The sequence below is a fragment of the Urocampus carinirostris genome, chromosome 8, assembly GCF_059441175.1.
Source record: "Urocampus carinirostris isolate Australia breed hairy pipefish chromosome 8, RoL_Ucar_1.0, whole genome shotgun sequence".
In the NCBI taxonomy this organism is placed as follows: Eukaryota; Metazoa; Chordata; class Actinopteri; order Syngnathiformes; family Syngnathidae; genus Urocampus; species Urocampus carinirostris.
This window is the reverse complement of record NC_142356.1, coordinates 32436319-32456077: the sequence shown is the minus strand read 5'-3', so window position 1 is coordinate 32456077 and position 19759 is coordinate 32436319. Positions and strand designations below refer to the sequence as shown.

At 40.6% G+C, this 19759-nt stretch overlaps 1 protein-coding gene across 1 annotated transcript in view; it reads right to left on the bottom strand.

Annotated features, from left to right (window-relative positions):
- Window positions 1-8581: 8581 nt before the first annotated feature.
- Window positions 8582-19759, bottom strand: part of nt5c2b (5'-nucleotidase, cytosolic IIb) — a 36984-nt gene continuing 25806 nt past the window's right edge. Inside the window, exons 9-18 of the mRNA XM_088342408.1 lie at window positions 19281-19334; window positions 19076-19159; window positions 18864-18905; window positions 17403-17510; window positions 15995-16061; window positions 15743-15913; window positions 15571-15622; window positions 12251-12311; window positions 11778-11954; window positions 8582-10579 (exon numbers count right to left, since the gene is read on the bottom strand). Coding sequence (XP_088198534.1) covers window positions 10337-10579; window positions 11778-11954; window positions 12251-12311; window positions 15571-15622; window positions 15743-15913; window positions 15995-16061; window positions 17403-17510; window positions 18864-18905; window positions 19076-19159; window positions 19281-19334 — 1059 coding nt within the window. The 3' untranslated portion in view covers window positions 8582-10336. The remainder of the gene's footprint in view (window positions 10580-11777; window positions 11955-12250; window positions 12312-15570; window positions 15623-15742; window positions 15914-15994; window positions 16062-17402; window positions 17511-18863; window positions 18906-19075; window positions 19160-19280; window positions 19335-19759) is intronic.

The window sequence follows — 19759 nt, the reverse complement described above, 5'->3', positions numbered from 1 at the left end:
GTATGTACTGATTTCAGAAGGCTTAATGCAAGAACCATAAAGGATGCCTACCCACTACCGCATCAAGCTGATGCTTTGGCCGCACTTGGGGGAAATGCCTTTTTCTCCACAATGGATCTGACGTCAGGCTACTACAATGTCCCCTTGCACCCTGACGACAAAAAGTACACGGCATTCTCCTCACCATTCGGGCTTCACGAGTACAACCGGCTCCCTCAGGGACTTTGCAACAGCCCAGCAACATTTATGAGTTTGATGATGTCAATATTCGGTGATCAGAATTTCATGAGCCTATTATGTTACCTGGACGATCTGATGGTGTTTGCCCCCACAGAGGAAGTTGCACTCCAACGCCTGCAGATGGTGTTTACTCGCCTTAAGGAACATAACCTCAAGCTCGCACCCAAAAAGTGTTTTTTCTTCAGACGGACTGTGAAATTTCTTGGGCATGTCATCAGTGAGGATGGAATTCGGACTGACCCCGAGAAAGTGAGAGCGATAAATGACGTACAAGTCGCTGATCTAATGGAGTCGGATGGCAAGACGCCATGCCCTAGTAAAATCAGATCTTTTCTAGGCATGGTGATGTATTTCCAAAGCTTCATTGAAGCATGTTCTGCGAAGGCAAAACCTCTGTTCAGGCTCACATCTGAATCTGGTGACAAGCATAAGCGCAAGAGAGCCCGCAAGAAAGGTCAAGTGAAGCTGGCGCCTGCAGATTGGTCCGATGCATGCCAGAACGCCTTTGAAACACTGAAGCACGACCTCGTGACTGGTGTCACTCTGGCCCACCCAGATTTTGATGCGCCGTTTATTCTGGCTGTCGACGCATCCTTTGATGGGATTGGAGCAGTCCTGTCACAGCTGCCACCTGGTGGAAAAGTAGCCAGACCAGTCGCCTTTGCAAGTAAGACGCTCTCTCGCTCCCAGCTCAACTACCCTGCACACAGGCTCGAATTTCTTGCCTTGAAATGGGCGGTATGTGATAAATTCAGCCATTGGTTGAAAGGAAGACACTTTACCACGTGGACCGACAATAACCCACTGACATACATTTTGACCAAACCAAGACTTGATGCGTGTGAACAGCGGTGGGTAGCGAAGCTAGGTGCATACAATTTTGACCTGAAGTACATTCCTGGCCCAAAGAACATCGTAGCCGACGCTCTGAGCCGTGAGCCATTTGTACGGTCATGTGTGGGTCATCGCCTTGTTACCGAGCCCTATACCTCGCTCTTGGACCAAGTCAACGGGGTGAACAACAGTACTGTGCAAGAGGTGTTCAGAGTATCCAACAATTGTCACGCTGTTGTAGACGAGAGTGCTGGGACATCAGACGAGTCAGTAAAAAGAGCAATTCCATCAGGCTCCAATGGTTCTGTGACATCGGAAGAAGTTGCTGCTGTCCTCAGTGCTCAGTCCACTGGTGGCGTGGGTCAAGTGATGGGAACAGATGCCAACTTCAATCTTCTGCAGAAGGGAGATCAGTCAACGGCACTCCCACAGAGTCAGCTTGTTGGTTTACAAGAACAGGACAACACAATAAGCAGAACCATGTACTTTGTGCATAGACACAAGAGACCTACCAGGCGTGAGAGAGCTGTCGAGTCGTCTAGTGTGATGAAACTACTGAAGCATTGGAGCAGACTCACCATACAGAATGGCATGCTCTACAAAAAAGGGAAAGATCCTCACATGGCCAAGAAAATCTTCCAGTTTGTGGTGCCTGATTCATTGAAACAGAAAGTCCTTCAAGGTTTACATGACTCAGCAGGTCACCAAGGCCAGAACCGTACTTTGTCTCTGGTGAGGCAACGATTCTTCTGGAATGGCATGGAACGTGATGTTGTGAATTATGTCAAATCCTGTCAGCGTTGTGTAGTAGGGAAAACACCGGAACCACACAACTGTGCACCACTCAAGAACATAGTCACCTCTGAGCCTATGGAGTTGGTCTGTATAGACTTTTGGACTGCTGAGCAAGAGAACAAGTCTGTAGATGTCCTTGTCGTAACTGATCATTTCTCCAAGATGGCGCACGCCTTCCCTTGCAGGAATCAAACCGCCAAACAAGTTGCTCGCCGTCTGTGGCAGGATTTCTTCCTTGTCTATGGTTTCCCACGGCGTATCCACTCTGATCAGGGAGCTAATTTTGAGAGCAAACTGATCAAAGAGCTTCTAGAGATGGCAGGGGTGCAGAAATCACATACGACTCCGTACCACCCCATGGGAAATGGTATCGCAGAACGATTCAACCGAACATTGGGAGATATGATCAGAACCCTTCCCCCTCAGCCCAAAGCAAAGTGGCCACAAATGCTGCAGCAGCTCACATTCTGCTATAACTGCACAGAGCATGAGACAACAGGGTTTGCACCGTTTTACCTAGTGTTTGGTAGGATCCCTCGTCTCCCTGTCGATGTCATGTTTCAACATGCTAATACCAATGACGCTGTTGTCAGCTACTCTGACTTTGTACGCCATCTGAAGAAAGATCTACATGAAGCTGCTCAGATTGTACAGAGGAATACTCTCAGAGAACGGACTCGTCATGCCAAGCTGTACAACCGTAGGGCCAAAGGATCACCTCTCGTCGTGGGAGACCGGGTGTTGATCGCCAACAGAGGTGTCCCGGGGAAACGCAAAGTTGCAGACAAGTGGGAGTCGACCCCGTATGAAGTCATATCAGTCAAGCCTGATATCAATGTCTATAGAGTCAAGGATTGTCTGACGGGCAAAGAAAAGGTAGTTCACAGGAATTTGCTGCTCTCTGTTAGCTTCTTGCCCTTAGAGGATGATCTGGCCAGCGAATCTGAACACTCAGAGTCTGACGCCGCTATGCATGGAAGTGATGTATGCCCTGATTTACCTGACGCGGTTGAAGACACTGATGTCCGTACAGTAAACTGGGTGATACAGGCAGGTGAAGAGCAAGTTCATCCAGAGGTAGAGGATAACTCACTAGACAGCAGATCTGATGCCCAGTCCGACTCTCGCAGTGTTGATACATCCAGTCGAGGAAGTCAGCACATCCCCGAACAAGATGTTGACCATACTTTAAGTGACAATACGGAAAGCCCATCACAGTGCTCTGAAAATATGATCCCTTTGGGTATGGGTCTCCCAGACGAGACCCCATTGAACACTGACCATCCGGACGCAGACTCCCCTGATACTGACTGTTTAGACTTGACTGTCCCAGACCTTCAAGCTCAGGTTAATTGTGCTCAACCTGACCGTTATGGTCTTAGGCTCCGCCAGTCCATCAGGCCTCCTAGTCGTCTAATTTGTCAGATGAATGACCAGTTGGTAGGTGACAGTCCTCTGTCTGCAATATCTGCTAGTTCCTAGTTTAAGTTCAGTAGAGATGCACTTTCAGTTTGAGTAACAAAGCTTAAGTAAGAAACAAGAATTGTGCCTATGTGAGCACTTACAACTACAGGAACAATGTTTGATATTTCAGAGATGTAACAGGCATCTTTGAGTCTGTGCTTAGTTAGGAGTTTGATCGCCACCTTTCTTTTCACACTCCTTTTTGGGAGAGTTTTAGAACTGACATGCACTTCAGTTTGTTCCTTGTAATACTGTACCAGTTTTCGTGTCCTCTTTTTCATCAGTATTTGCCTTTTTGGCATGTGATTTTTTTTCTGTGTAGTGTAGCACTCCCATATTTAACAGAATTTCAGGGGGGTGTATGTAACGGGTGTAATAATAACTTTTATTTTATTGAAATTCCTGCTAAAATATGTGTATAGTTTTTGGTAAATGTCCTGCAATGCTGAGTCCAACAGTGCCATCTGCTGGTATGGGGTGGGGTTTGGTTTTGGCTTCTAACATGTGACCAGGAGGCGGGGTTTGTTGTCAGTTTTACCAGAGTACTACAAAGGTAAGACATATCTTTTGGTGCTCCACAAAATAAGTTAATTTTAAACTTTATAACCCCAGCTGACAAATCTCTCACCATGCATAGTAATGTGATTGATATTGTCAAGCTGTTTAGGTTTATTTTCGTTTTGTTTCTGTTTTACTAAATATTAATTCCCCTTGTAGAGATCAAAGAGATCAAACCCAGCAGAAAAAGCTAATGTTGTGACTCATCCATTTGCAGGTAAATTGTACCCATTTTTATACTCACTATTGTTTTTATTCCTATTTTTCATATACATTAAAAAAAGGATGATGTTGGTTAAAATTAAGAGTAAAGAAAAACATGTTGAATTCATTGTAAACGTTAAAAATCCACTATACGATCTCTTGTTAAAAGTATCTTGTTAAAATGCAAAGATTTATAAATGTATTGTGATATTCTAAAATGTATTTTCTGTAAAGTGAAAAGAAAGCTCTTTGATATGCTTTGTTGTCAGAGTTTTACCAGAGTACTACAAAGAGATCAAAGAGATCAAACCCAGCAGAAAAAGCTAATGTTGTGACTCATCCATTTGCAGAAACTGTAATAATAAAAACCTCATCATCCAGTCCAGCGTGAATGTGGATCTTTGGTGGGACACGTACAACGCGGTTACATATATATATATATATATATATATATATATATATATATATATATATATATATATATATATATATATATATATATATATATATATATATATATATATATATATATATATATATATATATATATATATATATATATATATATATATATATATATATATATATATATACATGTATATATATATATATATATATATATATATATATATACATATATATATATATATATATATATATATATATATATATATGGGGCAGCACGGCGGCGCAGTGGTTAGCGCTTGTGCGGCACAGTTCATGTCATGGGAACCTGTTGTGGGTTCAAATCCAGCTCCAGACTTTCTGTGCGGAGTTTGTATGTTCTCCCCGTGCTTGCGTGGGTTTCCTCCGGGCACTCCGGTTTCCTCCCACATTCCAAAAAAAACATGCATTTCAGGTGAATTGGCCGGTCCAAATTGTCCCTAGGTGTGAATGAGCAAATGAGTTGTCTGTCCCCGTGTGCCCTGCGATTGGCTGGCAACCAGCTCAGGGTGTCCCCTGCCCACTGCCCGAAGATGGCTGGGATGGGTTTCTATTAATTTCCGAATACTATCCCTGTTTCTTTGTCGCAGTTTCATCCTCTGGCATAAAGCAAGATGGTTTAGTTCCCAACTCTATCTGCAGATGCTTAACACAGTAATACGTTACACCCATCCATCCATTATCTGCACCGCTTATCCTCAGTAGGGTCGCGAGGGTGCTGGAGGCCATCCCAGCTATCTTCGGGCAGAGGGCAGGGTACTGGTTGCCAGCCAATTGCAGAGCACACAGGGACAGACATTCGCTCGCTCATTCCAGCCTATGGACAATTTAGACCGGCCAATTAACCTGACATGCATGTTTTTGGAACCCACGCAAGCACGGGAAGAACATGCAAACTCCACACAGGAGGTTCGATCTCATGACCTCAGAACTGTGCCGCACACTCACTAACCACTGCGCCGCCGTGCTGCCCTAATACGTTACATATTAAATTTATTCATATTTAATATAATGTGGAAATTCAGCCATTTGGATAGCAAAAATCTGAAAATTTTGAAGTTAAATGACAAAGAACTTTAACATACATCCATCCATGATGCTGGAGCCCATCCCAGCTATCTTTGGGCAGTGGGCCGGGGACACCCCGAACTGGTTGCCAGCCAGTCTCAGGGAACACAGGGACAGACAAGTCGCTCGCTCATTTACAACTAGGGACAATTTGGACCGGCCAATTAACCTGACATGCATGTTTTTGGAATGTGGGACGAAACCAGAGTGCCCGGAGGAAACCCACGGAGAGAACATGCAAACTACACACAGGAAGGTTCGATCTCATGACCTCAGAACTGTGCCGCACACGCGCTAACTACTGCGCTGCCGTGCTACCCAGAACTTTAACACTAAATAAATATATCTTATTTTATATTTTCACGACGACAAGTAAGACACAGCTATACCTGCCTCCCCTGACTGCACGTCACTGTTATCTTTTCAGTTCTGATCATATTCGTTTACCATGCAGTTATTATTATATACTAAAGGAGGGCGCTGTTTCTCCCACCACACACAAAAAATGCCCCTGGCCTTTACTGTTTAGCCAAGGGGTCTCAAACCTTTTTTAGGATGAGAGCTACTTTTTTTCATAATATAAATATGAATAAATATAACAAAAATAACAACACATAACGTATAACATTTTTGTTACTATGTATTACTATGGCGTTACTATGTTATTACCAGTTTAATAATGGGAAGCTGCCCAAAATAGACTCAGTCAACCACATTAAAAATATATATTTTATCAGGAAATCAAAATGACCCAGCACTGGTTTTCAGCACTGCGGGCACCACGGTTGAGACCCCTGTCCTAGCCCAAGTCCCCGGCCTCGGGTTGTGTAACGACTCAAGAAACAAACCCACAGTCTTCTGGATTACAAATAGTTAATGATTCATGAAAATTGAGTGCAAACACACGAGATAGTATTATCTCAGCGACTTCAAGTTGACATATAGATAAAGAGTGCCTCTAGAAAAACATTTCTACAATGTTGTATAGAAAATGTACTTTAACAAAATAACTGTTCAAATAAAACTAACTTCTAAATTCAAATCAATAAAAATGAATTGAATGAGTCCAAAAGTAAATGCATTTGGAAGGGCACTCTTCTTTTCTGTAGCGGGAAAACTAACACAGAACAGCACAGATAATATGAGTCAGGTACCATGGAGGGCAGAAAGGTGCTAGGTGGACCCAAAAAGCCAGGAAAAGGAAAAGAAACACGTTAAAAGAAGGACTGTTATCATTTATTGCAATCATCTTGCTATTTTTGTCTGTCCCTGGCTGAGTGTTGTGCTACGTTTTTGCAGAATTTAGCAGTTAACGACCTTTGCAGAGTAGCTCCTCTCACTCAAATAAGCTCATAGTGATAGGAAATTTGTCTCTTTTTCGATAAGCGGCTTTTTCGGTTCAATAAAACTAACCGGCTCTTTTGGCTCCCAAAAGCCTTTTCAGATAGTTGTTGTTGCTTTTATCCATATATGAAAAAATATTGTGTAACATTATGCAAAAAAATACCTTTGGGGGGCAAAAGTACTATAACTAGATTCACAAAATGAGGGCTATTATTTGCACTCGCCAGCAAAATGATTGTAAAGTCTACAGAGATGCAGTGCGGAGGCCCCCTTACTAAGTCTAGTGTCCACCAGCTGCCCAGTAGGGCTTTTATGGATGATCTGACGGCGACAACACAACATGTCCTTGGGAGTAGGTGGACCTGGAAGATATGGCCACCTGAGAAAGCATGTGCAGCTAGCCAGCAAAATCCAGATCCCTGGTGTCAAAAAGAAAGGTCACCAACAATGTCCACTTCACCCTTGGTGCCACCCAAATACCATACATCACTGAGAAACCAGTGAAGAGTCTAAGGAAAATGTTTGCTGCCTAAAAAATCATGGAAGCCATAAATTCTACCTACCTTGAGATAGAAACCTATCTAGCCGCAGTAGACAAGTCAGGCCTACCTGGCAAGTTCAAGGCCTGGATCTACATAGTCCCACAGATCCTCTGGCCCTTTTATATCTATAAGGTTCCAATCTCATTGTTATTGAAGGCTTTGGAAGGAGAGTCAGCAGGTTTCTACAGATATGGCTGGGCCTACCTCAAAGCCTGAGGAGCATTGCCACAACAAGCCGAGGCTCTCTCTTAACAGCCTGAATGAAGAGTTTTAGGTAACCTGTCCAAGGGAGGTGCTGCAATACAAAGAGTCACAGGATCCAGAGGTCTCCCGGGCTGGGGTCGAGGTGAGAACAGGGCTGAGGTTGAAGGCAGCAGAGGGTGTGGATGGGGCTGAGTCACGACCACAGCACGGAGCACTGGTGGGGACAGTAACTTACGGAAGAACAGAACTACCTACACCATGATTTTTACATGTTGTGTTAGTTGTAAGTATATTTGTTTTTGAGAAAAAATCTCTCCCCATGTAGGCAATGGGTAAAATGACAATATGTCGCTAACATTTTCAGTTGCAGGACGTTCTTTCCGTTACAATTTACCATTGGCAAACAATACCGTCATTTTTTTGCATGGTCCATTATAAATGTCAGTAGTTGATACGTAATCCCTGCACTAATACACATTTCATTTTGCCCTGTTTAGGTCTAGCCTGCACCTGTCCTCTTGGGCAGGACCTGTAGGGGGCGATGATGCCTCAAGGGACAATGTCAAACAAACTAATGCCAGGTGCCATTAATTATGAGGAATGAACAAATGCAATAGCAAAACATAGCCACCAAAGAGCAGTGTACCGTGCATCCCTTTTCAGCATACTTGTTCAGAAACATAGCAACAATTTCAACAATTTACAAGAACTTCATCCTAAAATCAAGCACTTTCAATCCTTGAAAATAAAACATTAAAATGTGGGCATTTTCAAAGATTTTTAGCACAGTGCCTGTTGAAAATCAATTGTCTGATCAGTGGTAAGCTTTTTTTAATCACTAATGGACCAGTCACATTCTTGGACCCCATAGAAGAAAATCAATGTATGAAAAACTAAATTTATTATTCATTTGTAGGTCGTATCCTTCAGTGTATAAACAGAAAGAGCATGAGAACATAAATTGATCTGCATAAAAATAAAACAAGCATACAGTTTAGAAATGAGAGGTATCAGTGACATCATGCACTGCTAATGAGGATGCATTCACAACATTATGGCAGGAGAAAATGCATCGCCTCAGTTCAGTTTGGCTCCCAGCCCGTGATGAAACGCAATGTTCAATTTACACTTTTAGAAACGTTAAACATCTTTACAAGTATTTGCTTGGAAAGATACAAAAATAACCCCTAGAAATAGCATTTTGTTACAGTTTTTAACTCATCACATCTTACATTGTTTATCCCCAGTAGGGTCGTGGCGCTGCTGGAGTCTATTATTTATTATTTGTCACTCAATTTTGTTTTAGTAGTATTTCTGAACAGGTTGAACCGTTATGTGCTGTGTAAACTGTAGTGACTAAAATTTAAAAAATGCTTACAGCCTGCACAAACCAACGTCCCATCCCCCCAAAAAAGAGGGATCTCTTCTCACGTGCACGTGCATGTTAAAAGTTGTGCAAGCTCTTCTGTATCAAATATTAAAATTCATTTGAAGTCAAAGACACCGTAAATATTAATAATCTTATTTTGTAAAACTAAAATGATAAATAAAACAAACAATGAAAATCTGATTAGTTATGCTTCCAAAAGGTTAATGTTTCTTTTGGACTGAAAATTGGGCGTCAAATTCAATGTATTTTCATGAATAAACGAACAAATTTGAAAGAAATTAAGCAGCATATATGTGACTTAAAATCACCAATTTGGAGAACTTGTGATGCAAATTAGGAACATTATGAAACATCAAATTTATTCATGTTTATTTCATGTAAACATGAGATTTATTAATTTATTGCATATGTGGGAATTTTCTTCTTCCCAATTCTTGATTATTACCCATAGCAGTTTTTTTTTAATTTTATTTTATGGCCCGTGTACTCTGTAAAAGTTTATTTCTTCATTTTTGAGTAATTAGTGTGCATATTTATGTTTAAATCACAAAAATGCAAAACACTTCAAGGCTAAATAACAAAAACAGGGGAAAACTGAAAAACACACTTGACTGTTTCTTGTATTCATTCCTTTTGCTGTTGACTGTTTGGGCTTGATTAGCTTAGCATGAGAGAACATCCCAGGGTACTATGCATTAATGGAGGCCTCAGGTCAAAAAACCTAGATGCAAATGCAACTAAGTTTCATTTTCCTAAAATGATACTGCATCTTGATTTCCGGAGCACTCTCTACACCTGATGACTATTTGCGCAAGCCCGACTTTTCTGTTGTCATAGCGATTATCACCAAATTATACAATAGACAGTGTTGGCATTAATGGTCGGTAACCAGATAATGGAGGTGACGTCTCTATCATGATGATTTTGTCCGAAAAAATATATATGAAAAAAAAAATTAAAGGAAAAGCACATTGATCCCATTTTGCATCAAAATGCGGTGCATCCGAGTCATGCTTCGAGCTAGTTCAGACCAGTGCAGCATGAAAGGTCAGCGAGGGAGACTTCAGTCCGGTGACGACGACGGAAAATCCGAATCGGATCGATTTGGAGAAATTAAACACAACAAAAAGAAAAACGGCATCATGCATGCAGTTGTGTGACGGTCGTGTGATCCAGTTGTCTGCTGGTCTGTCACACGTCACTCGCGAGAACCGAAGCCACACCAAAAGCCTCCGCGCAGCCGAACGCATCATTCCTCCTCTTCCTCCTCCTCCTCCTCTTCGTCGTCATCTTCGTCGTGGCAGTGTGTTATTTCCTGCGGGGTTTGCGGGAATAGGTTTGGGGGCTTGATCTCGCTGAAGGAACGCGTCAGTTGATTGCGCTTGCACTCGAACTCTTTGCAGTCGCTGCAGTGGTTGCGGTTGCGGGTGGCGAGCGGCGACTCGGCGTCAATGTCCACGTGCGTGTGCTCCACCGTTGACTCGTGAGGCATCTAGGTGGATATTGTGGGTGTTATTTAATTTTGCATTTGGAATCAGGGTTCCCCCAGGATTATCCAGTCAAACATAAGAATTTCTAAGACCTTTCCAAGACCACATCAAATGAAATTCAAGACTGCCCCTATTCTGCACTTATTCTTGCAAACATTTATGAAATAATGCAAAAGAATCCGTCAGAATAACTAAGAATGGGAGGTAGAGCGCTCGTTCTTGGGACCAAGAGGTCACAGGTCCGATTCCCGGCTCCTCCTTGGCAAGACACCGAACCCCTAATAATAAGCACGTAGGCGCCTTGGATGACTGACTCCTCTATCGGTGTGTGTGTGTGTGTGTAAGTGAATGGGTAAAGTGTGAACTGCATTTTCTTTAGGTCTTCAGTGACTGGTTAAAACTGCTATAAGATGAAGTCCCTTTATAGTTTATAAGCAACAGTTCCCATCGTTACGCCGACGATGAGGGTGGGTTAGAGAATGACTGCTCGAAAAAGCTCCGACGTAATCTGCATTTTCAAAAAGGCGGAAATCTGTATTTTCCAAACGACACATTGCATCGGAGAACAATAAAGGTCGGAGAAAATTAAAAATAGTTTTACGACACGACGTTCCATACTTTTGTTAGTTTACTTATTACACAGTTATTAGCTTTGGCACTCAGATGAGACACGGAACATTTTGAGGGTTAAATTTGAGACATTTTCGAGACCTAAATTTGCTGTTAGTAAATGTAAGAGTTTTTCAAGTTTTCAAGAAACCCCAGAAATTATTATCTTTGGATTTAAAACAGAATTGTACAATATATAAAACGTCTTTATCTTTGTATAATGTTAGCGTAAATATAACAGACCCCTTTCTGCTTGGCAATTCGATTATCACTGGTTGACTGATCAAAATGTTTATATTGGAAATTCTCAAAGAGGGCCATCTGTGGGCGTGACTGTCTGTGTGCGCAGTCGTGGTAGGCTACTGTACCAAGGTAGATTCGGGGGCACCTTTTAAATATTCCACATTATATTCCGGCCTTCATTGACAAAACAAATAAAAATAAAGACCACACTAATATATATGGATATATGATACTGGAACCTAATATCTGTGCTTTCTCATCACCTAACTGTTTTTGCTTGGAATTCATTGCTACAGATTCCCATTTGCAATTGAAAATAACTCATTTCAGACAGATGTGTTTACTCACAAGCACGTGGGCGGCTCTGAAGAGGTAGCTGAAAGGATAGTAGAGCAAGTTGATAAAAGAAGCCGCGTACAGATCAGCGTAGCGCATTACTTGGGAAGCAAAAAGCGTCTGCCTGGAGCCGCTACGGAAAAGGCTTCCCATCATGCCGTAGCACATGTCCATGTCATGCGTGACTTTCTAAAGAATGAGGGGGAACATAAGTTGTGTAAGTTGATCCGAAGAGAACATGATTGATTTCACAGAATTAGGTTTGGGTAACGTCATAAAGTGAGGATACCCTTTATGTGAGTGCGTGAGTTCGCAAGTATTAATTGTAATCTTTTAGCATTTAAATACCGTGTTATTTTTTAGAAAAACTGGAGGGAGTACTATCAGAGCACGAGTAAATCACGCTCCACAGACGCACTCTGCATGTGACAGCACGCAGACGGCACTTGCGCAGTCATGGAAACGGAAGGCAATTAATACTGTACCTTGACTCTTCTCTGGATGGTGCTGATATCGGGTCTCTCGTTGCTGCTGCTGTCCAAATGTCTGCGGGGGAAGCGTGAGATGTGATTAAGGTGGGCGAGGAGATATCAGTTAAGTTGAGGAGCCTTTCAGACAGCTCCATTAGACTTCACACTTTTGAACCTAAGAAGCTCTTAAAAGCACGTGGCCACTGGAGGCATGTGCAGACATCTTGGAAAATAAAGGGCCCATTTGCACATTTCTTTATTAAATTTTAATTGAGCCATTTTGAATTGAATTGTCTTTATGGTCATTGATAAAAACATAGTGTTTGTATTTTAATCCAAATGCATGTTGAATACTACAGTGGTATTATATATACCACAGCCATATCCCCCTAGTGGGTGGTGGCTAGAGTTATTTCTGAATCTTTTTGGGAGATTAATTCAGAGGAGGGGATTCCCAGCCCCTTCGCTCAACCCAACTGAGGTGTTGGGAGTCATTAGGTGACCAAACCTCCCAATTCCAACCCCTAATGTTGAACGCCAAGCAGGGAGGCAATGTGTACCAATGTTTAAGTCTTAGGTATGACTCGGCCGAGGCTTGAACCACAACCTCCCAGTCTCGGGGCGGGCGCCATACCCCCAAGGTCACCGAGCTGGTTACTAAAGTGGTACCTCATTAGAAATGAGAATTTCGGTATACGAGTTTTAGCCACAACAAAAAATTGCTTGCTATGCAAATGAAAATCCAGTTCACGAGCAGTCCAAGAGGCTACCACTAGAGACCGCTCAAGACAGCTCACCAATTGTGATGCTCCCTGCCAGCATCAGTTCATTCAGCTTGCACATGCAAACTACTACGGGCAAAATCAATAAATAAATGTGATGTAATTTTACTGTCACGAAAAGGAACGGGAAGCGGGAAGTAGGAACTAATTTGCGTAGACGGCCTCATACTTTAATTGAGAAAGAAAAGTTGTCCAAAACACAAACGGACCAGACCAAAAAACAAAACGGGTCAAATACAGGCAAAACTACAAACTAGGCATTTCTAGAATTAAACAGAACTTGCAGGAATCTCTCAGAATGTTACACCGAAGTGCAACAAAGTCCAACAAGCACAACAAATATAACCAAGCATAAACAAGTTTTCAACAACGATCTGGCAAAGCGCAGTTCAAAAGAGCACGTTTAAGTACGCAAAGGAGTCATCCGAAAATGCGAGTCAGCTTGTGTCAAGGGGCAGTGCCAGCTGGGCGCCATGGTAACTGTCCAGAACCTGACACTTACGTATCTCTTGTTCTCATACCTGTCAACCTACGCCAATTTTACCTGTTATTAACGATAGAAAATCCTTCTTGTTCAGAGATAATAAACCTTACAAACACAACACGGCACCTATTTACTCACAGCAAGACAGACTTTGTAGAATATCGCAACAATATTAGCAATCTAAGACGACGTTGTCATTTGCTACCAGTAACGAAGACGATCGGGTCAGAGCCGAAATGGGCAAGATGAGATCATATTCGTTTTGGAAAAAAAAAAAAGAAGGGATATACCAGTATTAAAAAAAACGTTTTACGGGGTACACAATTTAAAATGATCAAAAAAACATCTTAGTTAAGGGACGCCCTCCATGGAAAGTGGTCATTAACTCGCATTTTATTTTGGTAACATCTTATTCATCTTATTTAACACTGTATTTTTTATGTTTGACTACACTTTGAATGGATTTTTACAGAGCAGGAAGATGTGTTTTATAGCTATTTAGGGTTCAGTTTGATGCTTTTTGGGAGGTTGGGAACAGATAAATGAGTTTTTTGTTATTTGATACCCCTAAAATGTGCTTGTTACACAAGCAATTCGAGCTAGCAGCACAATCCTGGAAGGAATGAACCTCGTATGAGGCAGTACAGATGAACTGCAACCAACAAGAGGAAAACTGCAAAATCTGGTCCCAAGGTAGTACTAAGTTGGTGTGATTTAAAAGGAAAAAATAATTCAATTAAAATAAGATCAGTCACCTTATGGTACTAAGAAACTTCTGAAGCATGTCAATGCCTACATCGACCAGCAGGCAGAGATGGGAAGCTGCTGTCTCAATCACCCGGATCAGAACCACCTGTGCTCAGGATTTGGCGCCAACAGCTGATTGGCGCACCGTGTACATTTATATCCCTAGCTTCCGGAAACACCTTGTCTGATTGTACTATGCGATCTGTTGCCATCTGCTAAGAAAGGCCGTACCTCCGACTCTTTGCCTTCCTCCTGTTTTTCTACCTGATCTCCGTTGCCGACCCGTTTCAGAATTTGCCTACGACCTGCCCTGCCCGCCTGACTCCTGATCTCTCTTCCCAACACGACGACGCCCTTCTTCTCCAGCCCCAACCAACAACACGACGACTACGCTTGTCCACGACCATTCCCGCCAAGCCTTCACCCGCCGGTCAAGCCTCGACAATCCGTCAAACAACGGATCGAAGAATCACGCCTTGTGATTCCTTCCTTCCAATAAAAAAACAAGAAACGAGTGCAAGTGATCTCAGTTTTCCTTCCGTCCCGCCTGACAGCTGCGTCGTTGCTGTTATGGACGTTTTAGACTATTTCACAGGCTTGAGGCGTCCTTGCTGTCATGCAATTTCAACACATTACCAATTGTTTTCTTTTATTGATGGTCACTATGTTTTGTGTACTGTTCCCAAATGCTAAATCTATCCCTGGTCATCCTGGGAGGGGGATTACCACTTGTGAGGCCCCTTTTCAAGTTTTCTTCTTTCCTCGTGCTGAGGTTTTGAGTTTTTCCTTGCCCGTATGTTGGTTTAAGATCGGGCGATGGTGTAATTGTAATCCTGTGCAGTCCTTTGAAACGTTGTGATTAAGAGCTATACAAATAAATGTGACGTGACTTGACTGTCATTTATAGATTAAAGCAACTATTTAGTCAGCGTAATCCCACATTTATCTATTTATCTTTCCGTCAGCTACCGTTTTTATTTAGTTCCTTTTATTGGAATAGTATAAAACCAATTACTTCGAAAACTTGAGTGAGTGTCTTTTGGTTAAAATATCAAAAACCCTTTAAAATGGTGCAAAGAATTAACTTAAAATTGTCTTGTAGTCAAACATCTGATTATAAGGTCTCTCATACATTTTCCTGATAAAAGTCTAAAAACTGATGTGATGCTCTGCAAGGTAAGGTAAGGATCTCAATAGAAGTATTCAATTTGTCTCTTCAGATTAATCAGGCAATTGATTATGTATGCAAATAATGTATTGACCCCTAAATTTGCTACACTATGTACATTTCCAGTGCCCATACAAAGACTTCAAGTTCTTACTTGTAGAGTTCAGCCAAGAAAATGTCCAGACCTTGCAGTTCTTCAAACAAAGCTGAGGGGAAAAAAAAGTCAGCATCATATCTCATGTGCATGATTGTGACAATAACTATGTGACAAACTAATGTGGCGCAATGAGCAAAAATGTATATAAAAATACTTAAGAAACTCTCACAGCTTTTGTCAGTCCACACATGCAGCTCTTGGGCAAGCTCAGGTATGACGAGGAACGTCCTCCAGCCTTGCCGTTTCTTGGACTTGAGTATGTCCCCGAAAATGTGGTCCCCTATGTACACTATGTCCTTGCCTTTGGCCCCCAGCAGGTCACAGACGATATCTGAGGAACCTACGGCCAAGTATCACCACATAAATGGGGTAGCCTCACGCAGCGAAAAACAGAGTCTTGAGTATTGGTGAACTTTTTTACCTCCCGAGTAAACAATGCCGTGCTGCAGAGGGCCAGTGTATGTGCCTATCTTAAGTCTCCCTGTTGTCTGGGGAATGTAAAGTACAATAAAAGAAAAATAAATAATGAGTTGTTTTATGGATACACAAGACAAATCCGACCAATATTTAAAAGGCAGATAATATCGAAAAAGGACAATGGTTTCTGTTTTGTTTTTTAATGTAAAAGATTTAAAAATAGGTCTCCACAGCAAAAATGTTTGCTTATAGATTATTTGAGACTGCTAATAAATAATTTTCTTATCAAAGTAAAGCAATAATTCTTGAACTAAGATGTGTTTACTGGAGCTGTACAATATTTGTAAACATGACAAAAACAAACATAATAAAATAACAGTAACAACTAGCCTTGCTCTTGGAGTTGTTACTATTAGAGAAGAACAACACAATGGCAATAATAGTATAAATGATAATAATTATTATAATAAAGATTTTCTTTATCATTACTATATGTTTTATTAGTGTGTCTTTTCAATACAACCCCCAAAATTATTAAAATGATTATTCCATTGGCAGAACATGTAGCTTCAATTTATCTGTCTGACAATATTAAAATGATAAATAATGCTGAGAAAAAAAAATATCTCGTATGGATTTCGCTTTAATAAGATCACAAAAATAGGACTTAAACCAGAAATTAAATCTTACCCCAATAGCATACACTTTTACTCACTTTAAGAGTCCTTAACTATTTGTAAAACATTTAAATCATTGACCTATTTAATGTTGTAATAAAACCAGGAAATTTAGACAACAATAAAGGAAAATTATCTTCTATAGCAGATGACACATTGCAGATTTTAAGTCTTTTTTATGATCTTGGTGGAAAACATTTATTTAAATAATCAAAAATATCTACTATTTTAGATAAGACAATTTGGCTTATTGATTTATATATTTATTTACATTTATGGATCAAAATCAAATATCTCAAAACGAGAAAAGTTTGCAAAATGTTCTTTTTATAGTGTGTGGTCTGTCGTCTTCCATATTAGAAAATGTTGTTCATTTAAAATATTCTTTTTCTTCACCTACAAATATAGATAAAAGATAATAGTTAAAATGTGTAACAATGGCTTCCAATGAGGTAAGAATGGTATTTTGCTGTGTATAGCGGGTAGTGTACCCTAAGATACACATACATAATGGAACATCAATATTGTTCTGGGGAAGCAGAAAATTATCAGTCTGAACCAAATGGTTATCTTGCATCTCAAGATATTTTCATGGAAAATATTTTCAATATGAAAGATTTAACGTCAGTCATTGTAAAAACTTCATTTCAACAAAGCTGCCAGTGAATGAATTCAAAGGAAACATAATATTGTATTATTTCATTTTATTCTATTACGTCATTGAGGTGTCCTCACCGTGTCTACTTGCCGGAGCACTGTCCCTTCGCCAAAGAAGAGTGGCTTTCTGGCATCCACCAGGATGAGATCGAAATAAGATTGCCACGGTCTGTGCGAGGTACCAGGCTGACGTGGAAGTCAACACAAACATGCAAGCAAAAAGTTACACAAGCATATACCGTAAATTACATGCTATAAGCCTCTATTTTTTGGCTACATTTAAAAAAAATGCAGCTTTAAATACAGTTCAGCTCATTCTTTTTTGTGTGAGATGGCACCGGGGAAAATGGAAACCTGCTCTTTTTCATTACGCATGCTTTCTAAATACAAAACACGCAGTGACACCTGGAAACATTTATTCCGCCCTTCTAGAGGAGAAATTGGACGACGTTTTTGCGTACTTTGTTCATATACAGAAACCCCTTGCTACTTTGCGTTTCAGTTATTTCTGGTCCACTCCTTTGCGTATTTTTAAATGAATTGATTTATTTCCTTGTTGTCATTAATATTATAATATCGTGCATTCAGCAAGGACAGATTAAGTAGGGGGCTATGTGATTGTGAATGTGTGCGCAGCCAGGATAGGCTAATGTAAGGTGACAGACAAAGAGCGGGAAAGCGCTGCCTCTGTAAACAAACTTGGGAAGCAAAGCAACCGCTAGCTTTTAGCGTCTCGTTTCATTGAAAATAAATTTTGCCAATCAACAACTGGTTCCCTCCAAGACGCTTTTTTTCTCTCTTATGATTGGTCATTGTGCATTTCTGGGGGATTCTGTGTTGACTTTAAATTTGTTGAGAATAAGAAAGGTTAAAATAGTTTTTTACTTGATCTTTTTTGTAGATTTACAGTCTTATTTCATTTTTCAGTGTTAATGTTTCTTTTTTTCATTAAATTTACTAAAACTAACTTTATATTGTTTACTTCTGATTGTGATTTTTTATATTGCTTACTGTCTATATTTGTTGCTCTTCAACTGTAGAATAAATCTGTTGCTAGTGAGATGCAAAAAATATTACAAAGTTCTATAACATAAGTACCCGTCTTTTCTTCTCTATTCAACTGACTCGAATACTGCACTGGAAATTTCAAATTATTTGACATACAACTTCTTTTTAGAGTAAAGGAAAGAGTTGCTTTCCCTACTAACTAGTTACTTTTACTATAGAGTAATTCAGGTAAAACACAGTTACTTTTTTGAAGAAGTAGTGAGTAACCATAATGTCCAACGTGTGGATGTGAGTTAGTTAATTTGTATGGATGTTCAAGCTTGCGGCTTAAAATTTGGTGCCGTTTGTACACAGAATAACTGAGTTTTGTTTTCACATTTGAGCATTACACTTTGAATAGGGTGTGCTCTGTAGTCTGGAATTAACTATGCATGACATTGAAAACTAAATTATCTACATTATACAAAAAATGAGCTAGAATGGTTTGTTGTGTGGATTTTTAAGCAACGTCACATATAAGAAAACCTTTACCTTTGGACCATGAGGGAAGTCGAAGAGGTAAGTCATGATTTTCTGTGGACAAAACAATAATAATCAAACGTTTTCTCACTTTTCGTTGCAAAAGTAACTTGGACATTTAAATGTAAATCGAGTATATTTAAAAAAAGAATTGCGACTGGTGCCTAAAACAATATCTTGTAGCTGATGTGGTTGCTGGCGAGAATATTAACGATGGTACTCACATCAGTGTATTTGTAGTCGCTGTTGGTCGCCAAAAAGACTTTGGCAACTTCATTCATCCGGCTGAGGAGAAGCGGCATCTTTCCCTGGTGAGAGCGCAATAAACAAAACCGTGAACGCTGAAGCGCTTTACAAAGGACCTTTCTCGCACATTCAAGTGCATTTGACTGTAGCGGCTCTTCTGAATACCAACTATGGGCTACTTACATCTTTTACCACATACTTCTCAAGGTTCTCCACTGTTTTTTCCTTCAGTGTTCCCTAAAATGGAATAAAATGAAAACGTTAGCACAGCCTGACTGTAGATGGCTCATTTCAAGCACCACTAGTGATTTATTAGGCAAGGGATTTCAAGTTGTTTAGCCTTGACTGGAACTTTGGGGTTCTTAATTGGATGCTGTGTGTGCTGAAGTATAATTGGATTCTATTGAAAAGTATGTGGATAAACTCAAAGCATACCCTATGTGTAAATGTATACAAAAAAATGAGCAATACTTGTGTAAAGCACAATACTTAAACTTCTGCTCAGTAGCCTTTGTAGTGGACCACTTATGGCAGAGTTAAGGCCTGTGGGCCACAACAGGCCCCAGAGAAGTTTTCTTCCCCTGAGATGATCTTGATTCATTAGGGTATCATAGACCAGGAATCGTTGTGTGTTTGTTTTCACTATATGTTACTTCTCCTTC